Source organism: Silurus aristotelis (assembly GCF_946808225.1).
Source record: "Silurus aristotelis genome assembly, chromosome: 1".
Classification (NCBI taxonomy): Eukaryota; Metazoa; Chordata; class Actinopteri; order Siluriformes; family Siluridae; genus Silurus; species Silurus aristotelis.
Genome location: NC_139574.1, coordinates 34,201,766 through 34,219,334, shown reverse-complemented (window position 1 = coordinate 34,219,334; position 17,569 = coordinate 34,201,766). Strand labels below are relative to the sequence as shown.

Genomic DNA, 17,569 nt, shown 5'->3' with positions numbered 1-17,569 from the left:
AGAGAGAGAGAGAGAGAGAGAGAGAGAGAGAGAGGATAAAGAATAAATCAAATAAAAAATCTATGAGAAAACTTTCCTCAGCTTTTCTGAGCATCTCTAACCCTGTCTCTGATTTTGATGAGCTGCTTCCAGCTAAACAATTTGCTATAATCACTATGCTGACTGACTGCAACATGCCGCAACATGAGCCGAGCTGATTCATGTTTAGAAAACTAGATTTGCTAATCTTCAGCCTGCATTTTGATTTATTTTTTTTTGTTAACATGACGATCAAGTTGAATATCAGAAACTTACATTGCCAGCTGATATATACAATATATACGTACATAAGTTTGTGGACACAAGACAACAATGATAGGTTTACGCTATTTAAACTTCCCATTTCACATTTCGTCTGAGTTTTGTAATCATTTTTCACAAGTGTGTTAGTAAAGACAACTTTGTTGTAAGAACCACTTATGACTGGAAAAGTCAGGTGTCCCAATACCTTTGTCCATTTAGGACAGTTTTTAAAATAATTGTAAATGTAATGAATGTAACAGCAAATGAAAACTGCAGCTTTCACTCAACTGTTTGTAGCTCTTTTGAAAATCTGGTAACCCCTGTTTTTTTTATTTTTTTTTATGAATTGATGAGATTTCTGTCCATTTTTGTTATTAGTGACTTTAACAAATGTTGCTTTAGCAAAATCCTGACTTTTTCCAGAGTTTTTTATTTCTGAAATCTGACAAGTTGTTTTTTTTCCCCAGACAGCTGCAAATCATGTAGAGTCAAAGAGAAAGTTGACATTGCACACACTTTCTTCTGCTCTAGTGTTACATACGTAGCACCTAAAACACAAGCTCGATAATTAGTGACGGAAATACCGAAGGCCTCTTGCAATTCCAGCAAATCATCATGCTGCACCTTGTTACCCACAATCCTTAGCGTTGACCTCTTCTCCATGTGGCAGTTTTGCTTAGCTCACTGTTCTTAAAAATACTCTCCATACATCCTCATCTTCTCATGTCACATTAATGTGGTGCCCAAGTGTCTTAATACACACACACACACACACACACACACACACACACACACACACACACACACACACACACGCACACACAAAAAAGCTTGTGCTAACAACCCAGCTGGAGTCAGGCATTCTCATTTGTGTCAATGTAAACTCTTAGGCGCATGCTAACTGAATATATACGCGAGTTCATATGGAACTTTTTTTTTTTTATTTTCAGATGAAGAAAACAGACGGTGTGTTTCTCTTTCTTATCCCCCCCCCCCCCCTCTCTCTCTCTCTCTCTCTCTCTCTCTTTTTACAAATTTTTTTTTTTTTAATAGTTGCTTTGGATCCATAGTTCTGAGTATCATCAATGAACTGAATTGTCTTTAAAAGCTGTGAAAAAAGGAATAATGTGGTATATAAAATGCATAATTAATTTTAATAACGTGTGATCAGTGAGTTATATAGCTAATGACTTATGGTAATCGCTAGTGTCTATATAGATATAGGAATTTCTTGCTACATTAACCATTGTGTGCATTTTCTTTCTTAAATATTCATGCTAACATCATCAGGCTGGATAATCGATGACACTAGAGCACTCTGCACTGGAATGACACACATGTCGTACATGCGTAATTGCTGCGATTAGTCCTTTCCTTGAACATAACATTGGATTTTCAGTTTCCTCAGGAACATAATCCATGCTATGTTGGCTTCAGTATCTGTTGTTTATATACTTTATATTGATTTTCACTGGTAGAACCAGGAGTTTGTATGGTTATCAATTTATCATTTGCTGTTAGTGAATGCCTTACAGTGGAATATCTTTTTAAACAAGTGCAGCAGCACCTCTAGTGGATGTCAAGAAAACCTACAGACTGAAAAGCAGAAATGAGGCAGGTGCCGATTTCTTTCTAGCGCATACTATGTGTTTATCGTATTTGTCGCATGACTTTATCCGAAAGTGCTTTAAAACTCTCGATCGATAAATGCATTCAGATACCAAATCATTAGGACACAGACTAAGAATTTCAGGCTAAAAACTCTTTTTGGGGGAGAAAAATAAGGAACAGAAAAGTTTTTTCTAATAGCAGAAGGACCAATTTAAGTACTGCTGGAAGAGGTAGGTCTTCGCACATCGTTTGAAGGCTGCTAGTGGCTCAGCTGACATCAAGTGGAAGTGCGTTCTACCACCTAGTTGCCAGAACAGAGTCTTCCTCGTACCCTTAGAGATGGTGTGATCAGTCGAGTAGTGGTTAAGGATCGGAGGGATTGTGATGTGGTGCAGTGCGGGGTAAGAGAAGTGCTGTGAGGTAGAGGGGTCAGTGGCTTTGTAGGCAATGTTTTAATTCTGATGCGGGCAGCTTCAGGAAACCAGTGAAGAAAGTGTCGTTTTTTTCCTACACACAAAGATGCTTCGTCACATGATGCAAAAATTGTGGGATGTACAATTTACTTTGGATCAGAATCGGAATTATTTTATTGGTGGATCTTCTTGCGGTTAATAGTTTAAACCATAGAAGCCCCAGTCAGAATAAACCATCGTTTAAATATACACTACTGTATATGGTTTACATGAGTTGGAGTGAAAGGTTTTGAGTGGCCTGCTACGCTTTTTGAGATGAATGTGAATGCTGACTGCACCCCAGGGCTCCTCACCTCACCTACATCAGTACCTGACTTTACTAACGCCCTTCACCTTGTAAAATGACTCATCACACCCGAACTCAGACATGCATCAGAGCTTATATTTTTACACAACCACATTTTAAATGTTAAATCGAACTCTTTAGTGGCTTTCAAGTGACACCAGTTTCGGTCTTTAGCAATCTCCAGTGCCTGAGAAAGAGTCCGTCGGACATTGTAGCTCTATTTTGAGTTAATATGATGCCTCGGGCACTGCTACCGAGCTCATTACGTTTCAATCGATCATTTTCCCTCGGTCACTTGACTTTGTTTATTCAGTCCGATTTTTTTTTTCCTTAGGAGATTTTGAGCATTCATTTCTTTTTTTTTTTTCTTTATTTAATGTTTTTGAATTGGGAAGCATTAAATTCCTTCCTTCCTTGAGCTAGGAGACCCAAACCATCACCCCTGTGCACAAAGCCAGCTCCATGAAGATATGCTTTACATGGGTTGGAGTGGAAGATCTTGAGTGGCCTGCTGTAGAGCTCCGACCTCAACCCTATTGAACACCTTTGGGATGATATGGAACGCTGATTGCACCCCAACCCTCCTCACAATATTAGTACCTGACTAATACCTTTGTGGCTGTGTGAGCAAAATCTCCACAATCACAATCTAGTGGAGCACCTTCCCATTTGTTCCAGGTATCCACAAGCTTTTGTCCATATAGTGGTGTTTGTCTCAAATCATTTTTAGGTATGCCATCGATGATGTTTGTCATACTGTATAATGACAGCATGTTTAATGCAAATGCATTAAATACACACACCTTGGTTTAGGGATGATGTAGGCAAAGGTGCTAGGTAAACTTAAATGGAACTTAAATGTTTTATTTTCTATAATTTATGACAAATTGATTAACAATTGTACGCCAATTGATCTGTAATTTATTTATTATTATTATTTTTAACCAGACACCCTTTTTATTCTACAAGGCTGACTTGAGGGGAAAAAAAATGTCGTCCATCATGTTTTGAAGGTTCATTCTGACGATTCGCTAATGATTCGAATATACCAAAATTGCACACCAAAATGTGAAGGAGTTCTGTATTATCTCTAGTCTTGTGTTTCAGGCTAACGCTAATGGAAGAGTCATTTTATCTCTCTTTTTCCTCTCTCTGTGGGATCAAAGCCTGGGGAGTCATTTTGTCCTTTTATTATTATATATTTTTTTTGTCTTTTCGAGCATTGATTATCGTTCTTCCCTTGATGCTTTCCAAAGCACACATTAACTATGTTCCTCTTCTGTTTTTCTCACTCTTTTACAGCCCTGTCTGTGGATGATGAACCCCCCCTTCCATGCATGAAGCTCAAAGTCACTGTGTGCTGTGAGTCCAGTAAGTATTCCCCCTCCCCCCACACACACACACACACACACACACACACACACACACTTTTTTTTTTCTTGGGGAGAAAACAAAAAATCACATCTCTCCCATCAAACCCCACCCCGAACAACCCCCCCCCCCCCCCCCCCCCGCACCATCTCACGCACTCAGGCAACCCTCTTTCTTTGCACGCAATCCCTTCGCCTATCTTCTGCCTCTGTCTCTCTCTTTCTCTCTTTATTCATTTCATCTCTCTTTATCTTTTGTTTTCCTTCGACTTTATATTTCCTATCATCTCAATGTTCTCGCCGGCTTATCTGTAATTTTTCATTTTTTATTTTTTTATTTTTTTATATGTAATTAAATAAATGATAATAAATGATTGTTTCTTGTTTATGATCCTATATTATAATATTATTATACATTATTGTTTATTGTATATTTTTCCACACGCATTTCTTTCCGGATGCTTTCACTTAAATCTAAGCTAATAATATACCACATTAAAATAAATTAAATAAAATAAATTAAAAAGACGCAATCTGGAGCCCAAAAAACACGCTGTAAAAGAATCATTATACGATTTTGCGAGGTCGAATTAAGGTGCTTTTTTCCGTCTCGTGCTCTTGTGTTCTGCAAACCGAGAAACAAAACATTTTTCATTAACACATTTTTAAAAATTTGCCCTGTTTGCCCTTTATGCATTAGTACAAGATTGTGTATCAGTGTGTGTGTGTGTGTGCGTGTGCGCTAAATCGTGTGTGTGTGTGTGTGTGTGTCCTGGCTCTTAGCCCCCTGCAGTAATGTTATTCTTCCGCCTGGCTGAGCTGACGAGAGCGAGCAGTGGGAAATGCTGCCCAGTTAGAGTAGAAATGGCAGCCCAGTCCGTGAACCGTCCGCTCCAATTGCACCTCTCACCTCCCCTCACACGTGCACACACACACACACACACACACACACACACACACACACACACACACACACACACACACACTCTCCCTCTCTCTCTCTCTCTCTCTCTCTCTCTCTCTCTCTCTCTCTATCTCACGCTCATGCACACATTATACAGTGGGCCATCCAGTCCAATTCAGCATCCCAAATCAGCCTCTTGGATTCGTCTCAGCCTCTTTTACAATTAACACCAGAATGAGTAATAATTCAGCGTGCGAATATTTTTAGTGAAGGTTTCATAAGCATGAAATGTGCAGCGACAATCAAAAACTGTATTCGCTTTATTTTTATTTTATTATAAAAAATTTTATTGCTATGGTCCTTTAGTGTCCTATAAAGTGCTATGTTATGAGCACAAATCTTTACTCCTCACCCCCTGTTTTTGATTCATTGAAATTCTTTTTTTTTACCGGAATGTGTTGTGTTATGGTGTGTAATCCCAACCGGGTTGTGCGTTTGTGATGTGCTTGTGTGTGTAAAGGAGGTGGATAATACGGCTTCTCAGCCCAGAACGGTATCAGAGCAGCCAGGCATTAGATAAGGTGCGTTCTGGAGTTTTTTTTTTTTTTTTTTTTCTTTTTATCCCCGCTTGGTTCTGTATAAGTTTTTTTTGATTGACGTTTGCTTTGTGGCTGTAGAGAGCGTCGCTCAAACAAGTGACTGAGCAGCGGTGTGCGTTTCTTCGCTTTGTCCGTTTCTCTTTTCCCATGCACTTACCTCAGACGGTGTCCCCGTGTTTTTTTTTTATTTATTTTTTTTTTTATTATATTTTTTTTTATTTAACACACTCTTTTCTGTTCTCTGACCGAAACTAATCCAGACTAAACTGTAGCATCCCCTCTTCTCTACACCCCCCCATTTATTTTTTTTTATCTCTCCTCTCTAGTCTTCTGTCATTCCTGGAGTGTCACTAATCTCCCCGGCTCTCTGTGGTTCGATTTCTCCTCCCTCCCCATCCTCTTTTTTTTATGATCTGTCGCTAGCAGAGCAAAACTAATCTGGGCTCCATCCACTAGACTCCAGCTTCGTCCATTTTCTTCTCTCTGTCCGTCCGTGCTCGTTCTTTTGCACTTCCCCGCCACGTTCCTTCATCCTGCACTCTTCAGTCCAATTTCCTCTTTCAATATTCACACAGTTTAATCCATAGCCCCTTTTTTTTTTTTTTTTGGAAATCTAACGCATCTTGGAACACTATTTCCTGTTCCTTATATTCACCCAGAAGGGTTGCCATTTTGCAACCTTTTTTTTCCCCCACACATTGCTGCCTCTCCTTCCAATTTGCATCTGTGGGGATGAGAGGTGAGAATAAAAGGGTTGGCGTAGGAGGGAAGGCTTTTGCACAGCAGGATTTTGTGCCCCCTGGTAGCACTCGGTTGTGAGTTCTGGTCCTTCCTGTGGCGAGCCTTTATCTGACAGGACGCGACTAGCCGAAGGTTACTGTCAAGTCTGAAACCTCAACGCGGCAGCCAGCGCCAGACTCACGGCTTGTTCAGCTCCGTGAGGAGCAATGAGGTGTAATTAAAAGGACTTCTTTTTTCTTTTTTTTTTACCCCCTCGCAAAATTCCCGGATAGGTCATCAGCACTGTAATGACTCGACTCGAGGGAAACTAAAGGACAGAGTAGGCATCGGCGATACCTGATGGAAGAGCCAGGCGAACTCGGTCTCTTTACGAGCTTTACAAGGGTTTACCAACAGTGTGTGTCTCTGTCTTTCTCCTGACTGACTGAGATTGTGATGGTGCGTAATTAAAGCAATGCTGGGGGAACGTCTGAGGAGAATTGCAGGCTCATTAACAACATGGCTGAACATGTGTCACAGTGAAAAAGCTCCCCCCAAAGTCAGTTTCCGAAAAGCAGCAGGCTCGTGCCGGAAAGCAGTGCAAAACCGGCAGGATTTTCCTTTCTTTCTTTTTCTTTTTTTCCCCCCATAGCCTCGAATTTTAGTTTTTTGCGAAAACTTTTCAGGAGTTTGTACTCAAGATTGGTCTGGGGAAAAAAAAAAGGCTTGAAACAAGGTTTTAAAAAAGAAATGCGAGCTGGCCAAAATGCCAATGTAGAGTTGTGTTCCCCAGAAAAACAACCCCTTTTGATACTGAGGGGAACTTGTCAAAACATTAATTCCACTGTTGTTGTTTTTTTCCCCGTCCTCTTACTTATTTAGCCCCCCCTTCCCCACGATTTCCCTGCTGTGAGGAACCATTACAGTCATTTCGACTTTCTCTCTAATTGATCCCTCTCTTTTCTTTCCTTTCATGCGCTTTCTTGTTCCCGCTGTGAGCACGCCATTTCCTGTTCCAGCTCCTCTCTATCTTTTGCTCGCTCTCTCTCTCTTTCTTTATTCCTTGATCTTCTTTCTTATCCATCTTTTTTTTTGTACTCATTTCTCCCACAGTGCTAGCTATATTTTACTAAATGTACAATTTGATGGGAAAAGAAACTAGGCACAATCATCTATTAACTTAATTCTTTGCTGCTAATCGTATTAGCATTTTTTTTTTTTTTTTTTTTTTTTTTACTTTTTCCATCCCAATAAGTTCAGTCTAAAATGGTATAAGTGGAATGGAAGAGGTGTGATTTTTTAAAAATATTTTTCTCCTGCTTGACTTGCTTCTCTCCTCATTTTTTTGGGCTTACGTTCTGCTGCAGTGCTTTTTGACGACTCAAGTTTAACTGGGAGCGGCCATTTTAGGAAAAAGAGACTTAAAGGAAAAGGAGATGGTGAAAAAAAAATATTTACCTGCCATTTTGTAGTGAGTAAACAAGTACAGTCTGTTTTAAGTGCAACGGGGAACACACTATGGAGTTTTTTATTTTTTTTATTTTTATTAAACTATTTCTTTACTTTAATTTTTGTGTATTTTGTCAAGGTTTTGAAGAGAGGTTGAAAAGCAAGAAAAATACCAATCTTTAAGCAGCACAACAGACATGTTAATTATCGGTAAAATCAGTTATTACTCTCAAATATAATATCATATAATAATATATTATAAGAAATTTGATACAGTTCTGATATACAAAATATTCATACAATATATACTACCAGTATGTAGTTATATATATATATATATATATGTGTATACGGATTTACAAATATTATGCTTTAAATATTCATATAAATTTCAGTTGCTTAGTATTTGCTGTGTCCTGCTTTAATAACCGCATACACTCATGCTGACACCAGTCCATCAGTCTGTGTTGAACTTGATGATCCGTGTTGGATCAAATCCGTCAGCATGTCGTCTGAACAAGTGCTTCAAAGAAAAAGGGATAAAGCGCATGAAAAATCTGACCTTTCACATGCTTAACATGATCAATGCAGCACATTTGCTTACATTTAAGTAGTGACCAAGAAACATCTTAAATACTGAGGTACTAAAAAACTATTTCAGAAATCTAAAACACCAGTGGTCACCATTTATAAATATATATTTAAATTGCATAATGTGGGTGCATAGAACATTTTTTGAAAAACAAAATACACATTTATTTGTTTGTTCGTTTGTGTGTTAGTATGATTATTTATTTATTTGTTCATTTTTTTATTTATATGTGGTTTTCTTCTACTTCTTTTCCATTGCACTACATTTCAGCATCGTAACGCAGTTTGATTTTATTATGTAGTTGTGATTTGTTGGGTTCTTAAGTTCTGCTTTTCCGAACTCAGTGTTCACATGATTATTGGGAAATAAATTTAAGGAATTTAAGTCCATTTAAAGACATTAGATTCTCAAAAGAAGGACAAACACTGGATTCTCTCTCTCTCTCTCTCTCTCTCTCTCTCTCTCTCTCTCTCTCTCTCTCTCTCTCACAGACACTTTTCCTATTTGTTTTTTAGTTTCTTAATTTTTTCTTACTTTATTTTTTTCTTACTTTATTATATTTTTTCTTTGTTTCGCATTTTCGCATTTTCTTTGTTTCGCATCCAGTTTTATACTCTCTTTCTTTTATTCGTTCTTTCTTTTTGACTCACTCTTCCTTAATCTCTCTCCTTTTTTTGCTTAATTTATTTGTTGGTTTTCTTTTCTTTCTTTCTTTCTTTCTTTCTTTCTTTCTTTCTTTCTTTCTTTCTTTCTTTCTTTCTTTCTTTCTTTCTTTCTTTCTTTCTTTCTTTCTTTCTGTTACACTCTTTCTCTCTGTCAGTCTTTTTTCTTATTAATTTTTTCTATTCTTTACTTTCTGTCTTTTTTTGACTCACTCTTTCTTACTAACTTTATTTAGTGTTTAATTCTTTCTTTCTTTCTTTCTTTCTTTCTTTCTTTCTTTCTTTCTTTCTTTCTTTCTTTCTTTCTTCACACTCTTTTTCACTCCTTTTCTCTTTTCTTTTTCCTAATTTCATATTTCCCCTCTCCCTCTCCCTCCCTCTCCCTCTCTCTCTCTCTCTCTCTCTCTCTCTCTCTCTCTCTCTCTCTCTCTCTCTCTCAGTATGATTCTGTGAGATAAACACTTTAATTTTAAGAACAATCCCATAAACATCCAAATCTTTCTTATTTGTGTTACTGAGCTCTCAAAACTCCTGCACATTCGCATCACTGAATGAAGTTGGAGTAGTTTGACAGTTTAAGTGCGTTTCTGTTCTAAAAGCCTAAAACATACATTCCTTTTCTGCGCTCATTCACTCAGTCACTCAGTCCCTCAGTCCCTCAGTCGGTCTCCCACCTGCTGCGAGGGTTACATTTGGATTCAAGCGCCCTTCTCTGTCTCTCCTAATCATCTCTCCTTCTGTCCTTCCATTCATCCCTCTGTTCCCAACTGTTATTACCCTCTTCCTTTTATTTCTTTACTTCTTTATTTATTTTATACCCTCCCTCACACATCTCCTCTCCTCCGTCTCACTCGATCTTAGTTTTAGAGGCTTTTCTCTCTTCCAGGTCTCTCCATGGTCCTCCAGAACGCTTAATCTTCTCCCATCGCTTTCTTGCTTTCCTGCCATCTTTTTCGGGATGCGACCTTTAAAGGAAGCGGGGATGTATTTTGGGGTTGCACAGCCGTTCGTAATTTTTCATGACATTTCTGTGTGAGTAATGGCAAATCTTTCTCCATGTGCATTTTTTTTTTCTCCCTCTTGCTGCTCTTTTTTAATTTTTTTTGCCTTCATAGATGATCTTCAGGGTTTTTACCCCGATATAGTGAAAGTGCTTACACTTATTTTTTTTCTTACATGCCCTCTCTCTCTCTCTCTCTCTCTCTCTCTCTCTCTCTCTCTCTCTCTCTTTTCTCAGTAAATGATGATAAGGAAAAAGGTAAGAAGATTTCGATTATTCAACAAGGCCTTGATGATGTCGGGAATGGTTTTAATAGCCCGGTTTCCTCCACTGATGTATAAATGCGCAAAAAATTTTTTTCGCAGGAACTACAGCTCCTCTCAGTTTTGCCCGACGTGAAGGAACCAGTCCCCTGTCAATTCTCGCTCTCGCAGTCTTCTCCCTCTTTTGTTTATGATAATTGGGTGAATCGACCCGGCTAATAGCAAAGACTTGCCAACAGGTCATGTGAGGATCCTTCTCTGTCTGTTGTTAAGCGCACGTTCAAACACACACACATTCACACACTCACTCGGCTGTTTCAGCTCTTTCAGCTCACTTGCCTTACTGTCATGTATTTGGAGTGGCACTAATCTCTCGCCCTCCATTTCCTCTCTGTCTCTCTGTCCAGTCTGCACCGCTTCATTCTACCAGCGACTGGCACTAATCTACCTTCAAAGAACTCTTCCTGCTGCTCTTCTTTTTTTGCGTAATCCTTTCTTCATTTAACACACACACACATACACAGCCCCCTTTCCCCTCCATCTACGGTCTTACTGTACACTACTGAACTGAGCCAAAGGGGAGGAGATGAAGAGAGCGGAGTGGACGTCCCTGTAGCACCTGTGCTGCTAAGAAAAACTAAAAGTGCAAGGGCACAGCGCAAGCAATAAAGCTTTCGGCTCATTCATCAGCGCTCAGGATCGAGGGACGAGACTTTATTTTGCCAACGGACAAACTGGAGCCAAAGCAAGACATCGTTATATTCGAGATAAAACATTTAACAAACCTGTATCTGAGGAGCAAAGACAAAGCATGTCCTTTTTTTTTTTTTAATTATTTAGAACGCAGTTAAGAAGAAGAGAAGCAAACGAACTAAATATGTATAGGAGCAACAGGAAGAGGTTTTTACTGCTTCCTGGTCAGGGTCACGGGGGCACGCTGTTCTCATTTCAGCAACGTTGAACGCAATTGGGCAGTTGTTTTCACACCGCCAGTAACACCTGAGACGATTGGTCAGCTCTTCGCAATACACTTCAGATATAAGATGACTGGACAACTTCCTGAGCTCGTAATTATGTTCTCTTATTTTCAGTGGGTTTAGATTTTTTTATGTTCTGTCTACAAGATATTTGTATGTATGTACCGGCACCCAATTCACTTATTATTAAGAATCAAGTTCAGTGTGTTTTTTAGAATACAAAACTACTCATGGTTTCAAAGAAGAATCTTTTTTTTTGTTGTTGTTTTTTATTCATTACAAAGTGAATCAGGAACATGCTGTAAGAAGTTTTAAAGAAATAATACTAAGTTTACACCTGCAGTGAATTTATTTGAAATATTATTATTTTATTTTATTTTTTTTTATTATTGAAAATGAAAAACAACCCTATTTAAATTTCATTTGATAAAAATTAGTTTCAAAGTACATTTTTTTTTTCATATTGTGCAAAAAGAAAACTAATTGACTGGTTATTTAAAAAGAAATTACACTTTATATGAAATGCTGATCAATTTTGTAAAAGAAAAAAAAAAAAAAAAAGAAAAAAAAAAAAGTACTAAATTAAGGGTGCAAGTGTACTACTTGGAAAAAAAAAACAAACAAAATAAATTCATATATATATCCAAATCACACGTGTCAATTTACACAGAAATATGACGTGCTGGATTGATCACGATTTTCTTTATCGTGATAATAGTTTGTGTTTTTCACATTTTAGTGAAGCGGAAAGGTGTCTTCTGTGAAGAATGGTGGGTTTTTGTAATGTGAAAAAAAATACAAATCCTGGTCACGTTCATGTTCGAGTAAAAAAACGGCTGAGACAAATTCGGCTCGGTGTGATGTGAGAGTCAAATGATCAACATGATTTACACAATAGTTTATTTGCTTAAGCAGTGCAATGTAAGAATGACATTTACATATGTTAATGTATTTGGTATCAAGGGTGGAATTGTATTGCTATTACTGAGATAATGATACAAATGCGAAAAACTTCTGCTTTTTTTTTTTTTAAATAAAATTTCTTTATAAAATGTACGGTGACTAAAATTACAACTGTGTATACACTATCAGTCTATATATATATATAATCCCTTATGTGTGTGTGGGTGTGTGTGTGGGTGTGTGTGTGTGTGTGTGTGTGTGTGTGTGTGTGTGTGTGTGTGTGTGTGTGTGAGAAATATACATTTATATGAATGAGCCTATTGTTGACACTTAGGATGCATACATATAGATGGTAAGTTGCTTTCCTGGACCTTAGGTAAAATTTTTGTATAAAGTTTAAGATAAGATTTTAAGAAGAGAGAGAGAGAGATATAGAGATAGATGGATGGATGGATGGGCAACTGACCATAAGATATGGTATGTGCTTTTGAACATCCAATTCCACATTTAATCTTAATTTGTTTTCATAATAACCTTCATTCTACAGGGAAGATGTTCTACTTGATTTTCAAGTGCGTTTGTGAAGATGTGTTCATTATACCACAAGATGTTCAATAGGGTTGAGGTCAGAGCTCAATAGCAGACCACTCAAGATCATCCACTCCACTCCGGGTAAAGCACACGTTCATGGAGCTGGCTTTGTGCACAGGAGTATGTAAAGAGAAAATTGAGTGCTATTGCATACAAAGATATTCTATACTGTACCTCCAACTTTGTGGTAACGGTGAGGTGTCCCAATATTTTTGTCCAATTAGTGTATCTAAATAAAAAAGAAAAATATTAAAAAAACATTTGTCATCTCTTAAAAGATGTATAAATTGCCCATGGGTCCCACTAAAAAGCTTTCAACACAAAATGAACAGCTGGGTGTTGACCTACAGCAGTCTGATAATGGATAATAAAAACTACACAAGCAGCTCAAATACCATTAAGCCCAATCAAGGTCATAATAAAGTTCTTCAAAGTGGAACAGCTGAGAAGTTTCCAAGAAGGGTGCCCCTGATTATACTGCACCGTGAGAATAGTGATGAGGAAAGCGAGAGCGAAGATCTCAGTTGTAGGTGCTTCTCTGAGGTTGTTGCGGTTGAAAATGGACTATTAGATATCCCTTTTAGTAAAGAGAAGATGTTTGGATTGAGCTTTCCACTAGAACCACTATTTATGATTGATGAATAAACAGAAGCAACAAAACACTACCAAATGCAAGTGGACTTTTTTTGGGCCATGAACAATAATTGTTAGAAGTTTAAAAATGATACCTTTGTGAATGGATGCCTTCATAAACAGATCTTATAACAATATATATTTTTTGTTTTTGAACATCCAATCCAATGTCGGGTACTGATGTAGGTGAGGTGAGGAGGCCTGGGGTGCACTCACAATACTAACCGCATACTACAAAGATACACCCTAAAATATTATAGAAACTGTGTGAAAGAAGTGTAATTTTTAACTCTGGAACAATTGCAGTCAAGTTCTGTTTACTAATATGTAATGAGAATTATAGGAAAGAATGTTTTTAGAATAGATTGCTAAATGCAACTTTATGAAATGATTTTGTTGTCCAGTAGAGGGCGTGATTTTTAAATTTCAATTTAAAAGCACTACAATGCTCAGTCTCATACAAAAGAAAAAGGAAACGAAATACCTGTATATATTTTAACATTATTGTCTTATTTACTGAATATATTGTCATTTACTCTTTTTGTTTAGAATTAATTGGTCATTTAAAGGCATTTGTTATTCTAATTAGTATCATTTACTGTTTCAAAGGTTTTTTGTTTGTTTATACAAAATTACATAATACCAAATTTTCAGAATTTGAATGTAACATTAGATTACATGCAGTGAATGTATATATAAATGAAATGTATATATAATGACTGCAGTCACGAGGTAAAACACCGCACTGTTGCAGTAACTATGGCAGGCTGCTACCAGTTACACCTATTGTTAAATATTTTACACAACAGAAGAGCCATCATCATCATCATCTTCTTCATGTTTATAATTGTAGATCATGAAACAAATATGTTAAACACAATTAATTTCAGAGAGTGTCTTTAATAGGTTCTAATTACTGTGTCTAGTTTTGCCTTTTAAGCTTTTATTCAATAACAAAAACAACAACAAAAAATGTGGGGGGAAAAAACTGCATTCCGAATATAAAAAGTCATTTTTAAAAGTCTAGCAAAAAAGAAGTAGCGCCTTGCCATGTGTCAGGATTATGCTACTGGACTGTGTATCCCATCAGCCATTACACTTTACTAGCTTTTGTCACATTTCCGTTAATTGGCACCTGTATATAAGTCTCACCTCATAACAGATGTCCTTACTTTTGTCATTCATGGTTGACGTCACTCACGCTTGTTTGGGTGACTATATATTTTGTTTTCATGCAAGTGCACTATTACTAAAGATCAGGGGTGTAACGATATTTAAAATTCGTTTGGTACGTACCTCTGCTTTTAAGTCACAGTTTGGTTCAATTTCGGTACATTTAGAAGAATTGCAAAACATAAAATTGTTTGTCGTTTTTTTTTTTGTCTAGAGCAACGCACAAAAGTGCTTTGAGTCTCTTGCAATGAATAAATATAAAACTGGTACACTAGATTACAAACTTAAGATAAATCAACCTACAACTCTGTTGAAAGGGTTGTTTGTTTGTTTGTTTGTTAAAGTTAGTCTAGTTTAGTGTTTCAGGAAGAGGAAGGTCTTCACTTGTCTCTTGAAGATAACACAGTTAATGAAAAAGAATTTGTGAACATCAACAGTTTACATATTTAAAACAATTTAAAATAAAATACCTGCTTGGTTAAAAAAATATGTATATTTCTTTCTATTTCATAAAAAAAATTAATAGAATAAAATGAATGATATACACTTTTATTATGTTGATTAAATTAAGTAATCAAATAAATTGGCTCAAATTTAATTGATTAAAAAAAATTAAATAAATGGAAAAATTTAATTAAAACATTTACATTTGTTAGACCCCATTTGGGTAATACAGATTGTGTGTGTGTGTGTGTGTGTGTGTGTGTGTGTGTGTGTGTGTGTGTGTGTGTGTGTTAAATTTAATATTACATTTTCTAAAGATATGATCTACTTAACTGTTCCACTTATTTCAGCATACTTTCAAATGTCTTCATTCCTTCCATCCTTCATTTATCCACTCCCTCGATATGTGGAATTGTCAGGTTTTGCTCCTTTTAAGAAACATTCTCACGCTGGACATAAAACGCTAAAGAATCCATAGTGCTAGAGTTAGCTGCTAGCTACTTCCTGGTTAACGGCTAACCCTATCGTATTTCAGTTACGGAGTGAGTAGCCACAGTGACACTGCGCTAAACATATTCTTTTTTTATACCCCTGGCATTGCTGTATTTGTTTACAAGTTTAATAATAATAATAATTAAATCCGCTCAAAGTGTAAGGCGGAGTATAAACAAACTTGTGGTCCGCCTGTACTGAAAAATGTTGGTACGAATACGTGTACTGTTACACCTGTACCCTACTAAAGATATGTATATTTGCATCCCTTATATTACAAATTGCCATTTCTGAATACTTTTTAAATAAACAGCATTAGAGGAAATACAAGAAAAATATTTACAACCAGATTACTGTGTTCGGATCTCTGTGCACGTTCTTAGGCAATTTTCTTAATGCATTAAAGTTTATTTCCAAAACTACAATTATTACTACTATAGACTACTATTTTGATTGCTAGTGAGCAATATGTGTACTACAATATATAAATACAAGAGTGAAAATACTTGGTGGTTATCGATAGTAATGCGCTTCTGTGTCCAGTAGAGGGCAATTTTGCCTTGTGAATGAAAAGAGTCAATTTCTTTAACGCAAAAATCCTTGTATGGTGTAGCAATTAATAATATAATTATAAATGTATATATTTTTAGACACACCGATTTATGTATCTATACACTAAATATATATCCTAGCAGGGAATACACCTAGTAGCACAGTGATTTAGATGCATAATTGATATAATGTTTGCATAATAATAATTTAACATTATACAGTAAATTATGCAAATCAAGTTATACAGTTCACTGTGCATGTACTATAAAGGATAAGATTTTAGAAATGCACCTAGCAGACGAATAAATGTATATCTCATCTTAAATAATGGATAGTGATCAGCCATTATAATAGCGATGGTCTCTTTTATAGAGCCATTCAAATGGAGGCTTTGCTCCCAAGATTTTATAAATTGAAGTTCATTCCAATTTCCAATTCGTTCAATCCCGCTAAAGAGAGACATACAGTGGAAATAGATGTGAATGAGTGTGTGAAATTGTGTGTGCGCATGATGCTCTGTGCTCACGTTCCAGACAGCATTTACTCCCACCTTATACCTAGATAAAAAAGTGTGTGTGTGTATTTATTTATATATATATATATATATATATATATATATATATATATATATATATATATATATATATATATATATATATATATATATATATATACATTTTTGTTGTTGTTGGAGATGACCTTATAACCCTTCCCAGAGTGATGAACACCAACAGTTGGTTCTCTGAGGTCAAGGTTGAAGTATATTCTTTATTCTTGGCATGACGTAGACATACACCAGAATGCTCCAGAGCAAAAAAGACTACATATTGAAATTGGTTGTGTTTATTATTGTCGCCTGAAGTGGGTTTTTTTTTTTTTTTTTTTTTTTTTTGTAAAGATGCTTATTTTTTTAAGAATCGGCTCCAAAGAAAGTATTAAATATATTCTTAAAAAGACAATGTAAAGGTTCAGGATTATGGAACTTAAATTTCACATTTTCAGTAAAATGTTAAAATTTCCTAAAAGATCATTTTTTTTTTCTTTTTATTCTGCTTTGTAAATGCAATTATGTTTTAAATTAAATTTTTTATTTTTTTTATTTACTAATTTATTACTGACTAATTTATGACTAATTGCTTAGTCTGTATTGTGTTCATTGTATTCCCATCTGTACAGTTTTTAGAATGATGCATAATTTTGTCTTTTTAATCATCATCTGCTGCTTTTAGTCTTTCAATGAGTAAACTGTAAATGGTATTTCACTGCATCATTGTTGTAAGACAGTGCCCCCTATTGGAGATGCAGCATTAAATCTCCACACTCTTGGGGGTCCCCTGGTGGTCTAGTGGTTAAGATGCAGCGCTCCCACCGCTGCGACCCGGGTTCGATTCCCGGTCAGGGAACCATCCCCAGCCACTCTTAGTGCCGGTCCCAAGCCCGGATAAATTGGGGAGGGTTGCGTTAGGAAGGGCATCCAGCGTAAAACATGTGCCAAATCAAACGTGCGGAGGATCCGCTGTGGCGACCCCTAACGGGAGAAGCCGAAAAGAAAGAACTCTTGGGACATTATCGACAGTGTAATCTCGAATTCCC

At 36.6% G+C, this 17,569-nt stretch overlaps 1 protein-coding gene and 1 long non-coding RNA gene across 6 annotated transcripts in view; one reads left to right on the top strand and one right to left on the bottom strand.

The window, feature by feature from the left end:
* efna4 (ephrin A4) overlaps nucleotides 1–11,818 on the top strand; it is a 41,152-nt gene extending 29,334 nt beyond the window's left edge. Inside the window, exons 3-5 of one of the 5 annotated variants that reach the window (XM_083539519.1) lie at nucleotides 3,955–4,023; nucleotides 10,186–10,206; nucleotides 10,314–11,818. In XM_083539519.1, coding sequence (XP_083395645.1) covers nucleotides 3,955–4,023; nucleotides 10,186–10,206; nucleotides 10,314–10,405 — 182 coding nt within the window. In that variant the 3' untranslated portion in view covers nucleotides 10,406–11,818. Of the gene's footprint in view, nucleotides 1–3,954; nucleotides 4,028–5,446; nucleotides 5,515–9,834; nucleotides 10,139–10,185; nucleotides 10,207–10,313 lie in introns of those variants that run through there. The other 4 variants (XM_083539520.1, XM_083539521.1, XM_083539522.1 and 1 more) reach the window with 4 other exon arrangements.
* Nucleotides 8,515–11,818, bottom strand: LOC310725822. Its single transcript, XR_014533521.1, has 2 exons — nucleotides 9,089–11,818; nucleotides 8,515–9,033 (listed from the first exon to the last, which is right to left on the bottom strand). It is a non-coding gene; the product is annotated as an uncharacterized lncRNA (long non-coding RNA).
* Nucleotides 11,819–17,569: the final 5,751 nt, after the last annotated feature.